Consider the following 10,843-nt stretch of genomic DNA (forward strand, 5'->3'; position numbering starts at 1 on the left):
TGTTATCTACCAATTTCTCTACACACTCTATAGAAAAGTGTAATCGATCCAAATGCCCTTTATCTTTTTTGTATATAATATGTGCATTGAAGCAGGACATATCAAATAGCCGTAGAAATTTTTTTTTATAAAAAAAATTCAGTCTATTACGGGCAGCCATGTAGGCCACCATAGCTCCATCTCCCAAATCTACGCCGCCCATAATCTTGTTATAATCCAGGACAACATTAGGTTTTTCTTTCCTTCTTCCTCTCTTTTCAATCATTGTCTTTTCGTCATTATGAATAGAAATGAGCATCAATACGTCTTTTTTATCCTTCCATTTTAAAACCATAAGTTTGTCTTTAAATCTTACTATTTGTTCATTTTTCTGTAATTTTTTCGTTTTTATTTCACTGGGGATTCCGACTCTGTTTATCCTCATTGTTCCAACAATGTCTGTATTGTTTTGACACAAGAGTTTAGCCAAATGAATTGACGTATAGAAATGATCTAAGTAAATCCTATACCCTTTATTCAGTAAGTCATGTGTTAACTCCAAAACAATTCTGGTTGTTTGTTTTTCTTGTGGGTAGTTTGAACCATAATTTGTGTCCTTGCCTGTGTATATAATTATATTTTGTATGTATCCAGATTGGCTTTCACTCAAAATAAACAACTTCATTCCAAATCTAGCTCTTTTTGTAGATATATATTGTTTCCAAGACAAATTCCCTTTCCATAATAGAAGAGATTCATCTAGGCATATTTCTCGTTCACATACATAAAAACTTTTAAACTTTTCTGACAAATTGTTGACGATTGGATCAATTTTATATGTTTTTCTATTAGATGTGTTAGGATCAAAACTTAGATTGTCTGCAAAATGCAAAAACTTACATAATAATCCAAACCTGCTTTCGCTCATAGTCTCATAAAAAAATGGTGTTTCAATTACTCTTCTTCTTGAAAAATAATGTTCCAAAGACGGTTTTCCAATTATTCCTTGTAAAATTAGGAGCCCCAAAAAAATCTTTATTTCAGCTTCATTTGTATCCTTCCATTTTCGAATTCTCGAACGTGGTTTCAACTCTTGATCATTATCAAAAAATTGGGCGGCGTACAAATTTGTTTGTTCTGTGATTATTTTGATAAGTTCCTCATCTAAAAACTTCTCAAGATAGAAGAAAGGAACTTTTTTTGGAGGAGTATCGAAAGTTTTTCCAGGATGTGCAGTGAAGGGAAATGGTGGTGTTTCTTCATTTTGATGTAGCCATTCTTCAGAAAAAATGCTGTTGCTAGGACCAACTTCATTAACTTCTTCACCATCTTCATTCTCAGTATCGCTCAATTCCGTGTCGTAGTCAAAATTACTGTCAGATGACTCCGATGACGTACTAATAATACGTCTCCTTTTTCTACCTGCCGGTACGTTGATTTCGTCATCGCTGATATCGATTTCATTCATTTTGAGGGATTCTAAAATAAAATGAATAATCTAAATATGTATTCTAAAATAAAAAGGTTGGAAATATAAGTAAATAATATATAATAGGAAAATAGGTAGGTAAGTGTAAGTACGTACCCGTCGCCGCCCACTCAAAACACGTCCACCACTCGCGATGGCGAAATGATACTGAATCTCTCCGTGTCTCAAATTCATCTCGAGAACTGTACGCATGACTAATACTTTTGTTGCTCGGAAATATAGGTCCCGCCCGTTCCAGGGCACAACATATATTTCAAGGACGTATTCATATGTCCTACCCGTACCCGATACTGTTTACGTTTGACGTATTTATATGTCCCGCTCGGTTAACAGGTTAACGACGTTCTTACAAGGTTACATCATTTTGCAAAAACGTTAGAGATGGGACAAATTGATCAATGTAAATTGATCGTATAAAAAAATAATTAATTTGATGTTGTTCATGAAAAAAGTATAAATGTCTCATTTTTTGTGAATAATTGTGTTAAACACACTATAATAGGCTTGTTTTTGCGTTTTTTATATCAATTTTCGGAAACAGAGTTTCATGATTGCATGAAATAACTGATAAAATCGATTTGATCAGTGATCAGTAATTTCCCATCACTAATGAAATTAGTTTGGCAGCTGTCATTCTAATCAAGCTATATTTTAAGGACTATAGCTATAGAAAAGGAATAGTTTCATTTTTTTGTTTGCATTGACTATCTTACTGTTAATGCTCCAGCAGGAAAAACTCTAACACTCTGACTTCATATCACAATGTTGATTACTTATTTAATTGCCTTTGTTTACAATTTATTATGAACTTCATGTTTATTATAAATACCTAATCATAGATGTACACTGTAATTGAGGATTGTTTTTTCGGCACTTGGTGATTTGGGTTTTTTTTTATAATGCCAGTATCGAGACGCATTGACTACCAGAAAAAAAAATCACCAAAACACACTAAAAACTGTCTTAAAAAATATCAAAAATAAATAATTATTTTTTCAAAACACAATATTTTATCTAATATTTTTGATTTCAATAGTTTATATTGTGTGCTAATGAAATATAAAAGAATGTTATAAACTTTATATAAATTATATTACCTTCAGACTTAGTTGTAGGGTGTAGTTTTTTAAAACAAAGATTATTCACGAGATTTGACGCAAAGCATAAAAAAACCCTCTCCTGATAAATTAAGTTTCAAAGCGAATGTTGAGTTTTGAAAAAAGGTCCTCAATTGGCAGGCAAAAAAATTAGGGTGCATTTATAGTTTATAGTCCATTGTTATATCAAATTAAATTGACTATAGATCTATTGATTTGTTTTCTTTACATATGAAATACAGGGTAGTTTTCTGTGATGACCTTGTGAAGTCTACGGATAAGTTTGTTGCACAATTATCATCATACACTAGACATACTTGTCAGAGTCAGGATTCCTCATCCATGGACTCGTCGCTGGCCAGCTGCAGGGGCCAGTCCACGGGGGGCAGCATGGAGCGCGGAGCCAACAGGAAGGGCCCCGCCGGCTCCAGGCGGCCAGCCCCAAGACAGTCCAGGGCCCACTCCATGTTCAGGGGCACCACGCGGTGCCGCAGACAGAGGTCGATGAAGCGCTCGTCCTGAGTGTTCTGCGGGTCGCCCAATAAGATGTTCATCTTCCGCGGATCCTTCACTTCTATTTGCTGGACGGTGCTCGCGATGACACCTCCCCGAGCCTTCAAAATGCCAGCCAATTCTTCCACTTTAAGAGTAGCTAGCGGGGGCACGACTAAAAACGTGATTCCGTCGAATAGCTTGGCGCTCGATGTTCTAGATATCTTCGGACCCATTCCTCCAAAACTGTCCAGAACTTCGAACTCGTCTTCTTCGATGCGTTCTTTATGGTTTCGGCACCCTATGATCCAATTAAATGAAACTACCCATTTCCCATTAGCTATAGCTTGCATGTACTTGACAGTTCTTTGCGAGAAGTTGTTCTCGTCGACTCGCACAATCAAATGAGTCAAAGCCGGGCAATATTGGTCCGCGAATTTCCAGCCCATCGTGGAGGCTACTTCACGCACAATCATTATTTGGTCTTTGGGTAAACACGATGTGGCGACACAAACCGGGACATTTTGGACAGTTTCCACTGGTATTGGAACAGAGGGTTGTACCTTCAGCGATCGTGACGCTTTTTGTTGGACTTCGGAATTGTGCGGCCTCTCTCTATTACTGAGTCCGATGATCGCACTCTGTCGACCACTGGACGATTTGTCTAGAGATTTCTTGATCGTATCGTAGTTGCTGACTTCGAAAGCTTGTTCGAAAAAATCTTTCTCTCCGTAAGTATTGGTGTGGGCGGAGCTCCGTCGACTTTTATTGCATTTATCAGAAATGGATTCAATTTCTTTGTCATCGTGGTTTGTTAATGTCTTCTCCTCGCCCTCTGGAATGGCTGGAGAATTCATGTAAATTAAAGATCTTCTAGCCGGAGCTTGCATGGGGGTAGATCGGTATTTGACATCACTATTAAACTTAGAAATACTCAAAGGAGTTTCATTTTTCTTTGACACGTCAGGATTAGCAGTCTCCTTTGCAACATTCGGCTGCTCTTTGGTGGATAAAACAGTATTGGGATGTGGGTTTTCAACGAGTGTAACTTCTAATGGTTGAATTTGGGAAATATCGGCACAATCTGACTGACTTAGTTTTTTATTTGATGTTGATAATTTGTTCAATTTTTCCGGAACCTTCTTCAATATGTTTTTCCTGAAACAATACAAAAATTAACATGGTTGAATATAAAAATCAACACTATACTATTTTTCTTGTGATTTTACTTAATTCTCAATTGGGGATATAAACAAATACCTGGGTTTCTGAGGTGTCTCTGCAACCATACTGCCATCCGAATCCAACTTGTCTATTTGTGGAGTGAAGTACTCTTCGTTCTGCTCCACACACATGGACTCCCCTACTTTCATAGTCGGCGTCAGCAACATCTGGTCTTCGGGAGACAGTTCTATAGTACCGTCGTGACGACCTTTAGTAGTGCAAGGTACACTCTTCTGTGTCTTGGGGACTATCGGTCCTTGTTCAGACACCCCGCACGTCTGGGTACTGAATCCTACAGTATTCTTATCATACATGGTGTTAAACATGTTTTCGCTGTATTTAATATCCGGTTCTATTTCCATACTGAGATTCCTCAGATCTGTTTCGTCTTCCTTGTTAACACGGAAACTTTGTTCACTCTTCAAATCCTTCGCTGTCTTTTTTGTCACTTCGTGAACTAAAGTTTTGTTGAATATTATCGAAGTTGACCTGTCAGAAAGCTGAGAATCGTGATTTGGTGGAGTCTTTACATTTTTTTTGGGTGATGATCGGCCACGCGATGGCATTTTGGCTAACTTGAGATCTTCATCGATATTGGCGAAAACTTTACCAATAATATCATCATAATTCATGGGTTCACTGTCAGGATGTTCTTCTGTCGGCGTTTTCTTTTTTTCGGGATATTTTTGCGTTTCAGAATCGTCAAACGATATGATTAAATCTTCGTTCAACTCAATTTGGCTGGCAGTCTTTACTTTTTTATAATTAATCTTGTCCGTATCTTCTAACAGAGATTTTCTTTTATTTTGACTGCATGAATTTACTGGCAGAGCATTTGGGATAGTCACTTGTAGGGGAGAATCTTCGGGTGTATTAGCCGTTTCAGCTGTATAACGCGAGGCTTTACCAGGCCGAGATTTCAGGGTATGAGAGATCATAGATTTGGAATGTGTCGAGTTTAATACTTCCGAGGCCATTCGATTAGGAATTTGTGGTTCACCTTCGATTAGGTCGTATTCTTGCATTTCGTTTTCCAAGCTTGCAGTTATTTCGTAAGTCTCGGTGCAACTGTTGCTCTTGGTTTTTTTAATTTCAGCAGCTGTGTTATTATGTGACGTATCTATAGACTTTTTAGTTTGTGGCTGACTTAGAGATTGATCGGGACAATCGAGAGGCGAGGTAGACGTTAAATGGAGTTTGTTCCGAGCAGCCCCAACAAACTTGTCGGGTTCGTTTTCCGACGGGTTTTGAAACTCTGAAAATGGTATCGGACTAGTTTGCGCATCTCTCATTCTGCCCACCTTCACATGGCATTGTCCGTTCCCGGATATTTGTACTACGGGATGATTTCTAATAACAATGGTAGTCACCATATTGTCCCTGGTGATCTCGATGTTTAGACCGTCTGGTTGCTCGGAACAAGATATATTGTTGGATTTGCATTTAGATTTGTAATAAAATGGAACTTTTCTGTCTTGGGCGGCAGTTCTCCCTTCGGATCGTCGACGGAACACAAACGGTACATCGGGTCTACTTTGGTAGCAGCTTTCTATCTGTGGAGGATCAACTAGTCTCGGATCAGGAGACAGTTTAGTCTCAATTTCCACCTTACTGAATTCGTACGAAGTTTCACGAAGTGCCACAGTATCGGGTATTATTTCAGAATTATTATTGAAAGTTTTATCTATTTTCTCGGTCTCCACCGATGGCTCGGAAGACGGATGTTCCGACAAACCGTCTTCTGAGAAATCTTGTAGAATTTCTTTGACAAGAATTTTGTTTTCTAAATTTTCCACTATTTTTCGAACTTTAGTGGCGTCATTTTTGCAGGGACTGAAGTGCGTCAAAGGAAGATCAGACATCCCACTCCTGTTAGCCAATTGGCTGGCGAGCATGACTTGTTGGCACGCCAAGTAGTCCTTATCCAGTTCGGGAGGGACGTCGGGAGAGTCCAGGCAGATTGGGCTATCTGTTGAGGAAGAAGGAATACACCTCCGCACAGCCTCTGGGGACCTCAGCTTGGCAGTTTGTTTTATGAAATTTTGCGTCTCGACATTTTCTATACAAATCGGTTCCTCATTTATAAAAGAGTCATCAGTTTGTTTGATATCGCTTTTGAGTGCTGATCCTTTATCTACGGATATGTTTAGTTTTTTGAAAGGAGGTCTAACCGGTTTCTTCAATACTTTTTTCATTTTTGTAACATTATTCCAAGAGTTCTTTCCCTTTGCTACTTCCTGTTGAGGTACATTTTCCGTATTGCCGACTTCATTCAATCTTCCTTTTTTTTCCAGAGCCTTGTCGAAGAATTTCCTTAGTAAGCTATCATCCTTAATGATTTTGTTTTCCTTAGAAGAGTGACTTCCGTCGATACTAATGGAGCCACTCTCCGTATCGTCCATTTTTTTTTCTGAGTGGACAGATTCGGAACTGAGGACTTGAATTTCGTCCCAGTTAGATTTGTTGTTATCAGTGCAAGGTTTTGTGAACTTTCTGTCCGGCGATATTGGGATGTTAATTTTATTTTTAAAGAAGTTTTCGTAGGATTCATTATGGATGACGCCCTTCTGTTGCAAAGATTTGTTTACATTGGCTTGAGTCACGCATATTATGTCTTCCTCGGTGAAGACGTTCTGGGAAGATTCCAACCAGCCCTTGACCTTGTTGAGGGTGTCAGGTTTGGCATCCTTGTTGCTGGACAGGGTGCAATCCACCACCTCCCCGGGGAACACGATGGCGGACTCCTGCTGGCTGACGGAGTTGAGATTAGAAAAGGAGGAGATGCGATCTTTCTTCCCGTATGTCTTCTTGACAGAATATTTCTTGACTTTCTGATGGAACCAGTCCTCGGAATCTTCCTCTGTCTTGGTAAAGTTGACAGTCCCACTGGATGGGGGGCTGGCAATAACTGTTGATAAAAAAAATCAAGATTAAACAAATATAATTAACGCGTTACTATAGTCCTTAAAATATGGCATGATTAGAATGACAGTAGTCAAAAAAACTGACAACATAACTTTGTAGTAACGTCTAAGGAGTTATTTATATTGACACACGAAAATTCTTTTGTATTTGGTATGTTAATTTATTTTTTTAATACAATGCTTGACATATTAGTCAACATAAATATATAAAATCAGCCATAAAACTAAAAAAAAACTAAAATAAACCTGATTATTAACGACGTTTTTACAAGGTTACATCATTTTGCAAAAACGTTAGAAATGGGACAAATTGATCAAAGTAATTTGATTGAATAAAAAAATAATTTGTTTCATAATGTTCCCGAAAAAAGTATAAATGTCTTATTTTTGGTATTAATAATTGTATTCAACAAACTATAATAGGCTTGCTTTTACCTTTTTATGTAAATTTTTGGAAACAGTTTCATGTTTGCATGAAAAAACTGATAAAATCGATTTGATCAGTACATGATCAGTGATTTCCCAACACTATTGACATGAGTTTGACAGCTGCCATTTTAATCAAGCTAAATTTTAAAGACTACAACAATGTTTTCAGTACGTCCGAATGTTTGCAGACAGGCTGGATTTCATCCCCGAGGAGTTATTTAGATTTAAATTTGTCGCAACAGAGAGGGAAAACATTTTGAGAAGAGTTATAGAAGTCTAGTCATCTACAGAGCTTGTGACCTGTCATTGGCTGGGTTTAGTGGCCACTTTACACACCGTATAACATTCACTATTCTGAATATGTTTAAACATTTACATTGCCTCAACTCTTCCATCTGTTGACTTTTGTGAACTAAGCCGAGCTGAAACCTTTATCGTGCGGCTAAGATTCATCCGACTGAACTAATTCACCAACTAGGCAAATTCTAGTCCTTAGACAATCAGGCGAAGCTTTGAAAATGAGCCTTAATTTAGCCATACCACAAATGTAAGAAAAAATGCATAATTTTGGGCGTTTCAAAGTGACCGAGCTTATTTACACAATTTTCGGTTTCGGTCAAAACTAGAACCGAAGCCCAAATTATGTTTTGGTTTTGGCTGAAAATCTTGTTTCGGTCGGTCACTTTATTATACATTGTGATGAAATGAAAACAAAAGTATGCATGATTTAATGGCAGACTTATTGCCACTGGCAATCTATTACTATATTCGATGTCTGACTGAACAAAAATAAGAGTTAAGAAAATACAAACTGTGAAAATATTATATTAATTTAGATACCATATCATCATCATTTCCTTTCAACACCTGATGGTGCATAGGGCACTGCATTGGTACACGAAATAGTAATATTTCTTTACAATCAAGCTCCGAAAATAACGAAACAGAAACATCGAAACTTTTCTAAAATATTTTATTGAAAGCCTGGAATGAATAAAACATACCTTCCAGTCCGGTGTAGGCCGCGAAGGCCACTGCCAGGCGGTGGACGGCGGCGGCCCTCTGCGCCGCGGGCAGGAGCGGGCGCGCCCCCTCCCCGCCGGTGGCGCACAGCGGGCAGCCCGGCGCCCGCGCCCAGCAGCGCGCGCACGCCGCGTGCCCGCACGGCCCGCCCAGCGGGGTCAGGAGGATGCCGCCACTGGAATATGCCAATTGTCTATACACCGTGAACAGACACAGACCAGATCGTACACTTGCGAAATCAGTAATACAATGAGGAAATTGGATACAAAAATGTTTTCATACATTAGAGCATTCAATGAGGACGTTCAGGGTCTTTTTTTTTATTTTTGTTTATTTGTTAATAGACTATTAAACTAAACCATATTTTTTTTTCCCTTATAAACAAAGATTAATTATAAAATAATGTGACCTCACTGGGGTTACCTGTGCCGAGGACACTTAATTTTTTGCTACATGAAAGTAAGATAATCAGTGTTACGCTTCAGGTAACCAGTCCAGTGACTATTAAATATTCTGGTGTGAAAACACCCCTTTTTTTATTATTATTTTTTTTTACAATTTACATAAGAGGTAAAACAGAGTATTAAAAAAATAAAGGATAATTACATAGCAATGAAATACATATTAACAGTAAAAATAGTAAACAAAAATTCCACTAAGGTATGGCCTGTTCGTGGGTATACAAGAAATGTTTATGAATTTTTGCTCCTATAATGAATAGACAGATATAATATTTTTGTGTAATATAAAGAGAAAAGAAAATATTCTGTAAAAGATTATAAGGTACTTTTTTATTTTATAGTAATTAAAAAGGAAATAAAAAATATTTAAAAAAACATAAAAATATTCCTTATAATTAAAAGGCAACAAAATATATCATAGAAAAAAAGAGTTAATATCGTTAGTTCGAATCCAGGATAGTGCGTGTTTTTTAAAAGAAGGAAAATTTTGAAAGTTTGGGATCAATGAAATATTATCAGTAAAAAAGAATTAAAAATTTTTGGGCCTATAAAATATGCATGTCTCTGTGCTAGCCTCGTTTTACAATGTGGTATTTCTAACACACGATTCCTTCTTTGACTTGATATATTTGTATTATTTGTAAATACATTTTGGTTCTTATACATATTTTAAACATATCTAAAAGTTTAGCTTCTAAAATAAATATTTCATATCAACCGTGTCGGGAATCGAACCCGAGACCTCTTGCATGGCAGGCAAATGCGCTGACCATAACACCAGGAGGCCGACAAAATAGAGGATGAAAATACTTACCATCATTTTACAGATATTCAACACAAAAATCCGAACGCGCGCTAGTACAAATCACTGTGAGCTATTGCATTTCTCTCATTTTTTAAACAATGAAGACGTATTTTAAAATTACTAAATTACGCTCATTTTACAAATTATGGAAAGCAGGTTGAATGAAAATGGCGTCTTTCATTATTATATAATTCCGATTGAACAAAATTATGATAAAGGGTCCGCCATTGCATAACTCGCCCTCTATTCTTTTTGGGGATTGAAAAACGTTCTTTTTTTTAAAAAAACTTATATGTTTGCAGATAATTAACTGTAGAATAAATAAATCCGCTACTGGCTACACTTACCAGACTAAGCATCCAACATTCTTCAGCAAATTTTTGATGTGCCGGTGTGCCTTTTGAATATCATCCGATCCTAAAATGATGTCATTCATGACGAAAAGGTCGAAAACTAAAACGGCAAATTTTGTTCTCCAATTTTCGATTTGTATAATGAGACATTAAATGTTAATCACTAATATAGCCTCTACGTTTGTCAATTTTTTCAGAAGACAACATTTACAATGAAACGAAGAAACTTAAAACAGTATTAACATCGTCACAGAGCCGTGAAGATCTTCAATTTCAAACTTTAACAATTTACAATACAAAACAGCAATCTGAATTTTGACTTTTGACGACTTGTATCGAAAAGCTTAGAAAAACATTGATAATAGTAGACTAATCCCGCCAAAAGTATCAAAAACAATATTTAGACCATAAAACAATTTACCATATTTTACTGTGTTTTAGAATATGTTTTTTTCAGTTTCACATTATTTTTACGACATTATTGTACAAAAATTAAATTCGCTGTTTTATTATTTATGATGCAGAAAGTATGTAATACGTTTTTTAAAGCTCGGGTAGTTTAGAATT

General features: G+C 36.9%; 1 protein-coding gene across 1 annotated transcript in view; it reads right to left on the minus strand.

The window, feature by feature from the left end:
- Positions 1-10,633, minus strand: part of LOC148281381 (uncharacterized) — a 41,133-nt gene extending 30,500 nt beyond the window's left edge. The window contains exons 1-4 of the mRNA XM_088226876.1: positions 10,271-10,633; positions 8,639-8,832; positions 4,318-7,189; positions 2,883-4,215 (exon numbers count right to left, since the gene is read on the minus strand). Coding sequence (XP_088083002.1) covers positions 2,892-4,215; positions 4,318-7,189; positions 8,639-8,832; positions 10,271-10,359 — 4,479 coding nt within the window. The 5' untranslated portion in view covers positions 10,360-10,633 and the 3' untranslated portion in view covers positions 2,883-2,891. The remainder of the gene's footprint in view (positions 1-2,882; positions 4,216-4,317; positions 7,190-8,638; positions 8,833-10,270) is intronic.
- Positions 10,634-10,843: the final 210 nt, after the last annotated feature.

The sequence above is a fragment of the Micrasema longulum genome, unplaced genomic scaffold (assembly GCF_059751315.1).
Source record: "Micrasema longulum isolate JH-2025_06_02 unplaced genomic scaffold, ASM5975131v1 h1tg000469l, whole genome shotgun sequence".
In the NCBI taxonomy this organism is placed as follows: Eukaryota; Metazoa; Arthropoda; class Insecta; order Trichoptera; family Brachycentridae; genus Micrasema; species Micrasema longulum.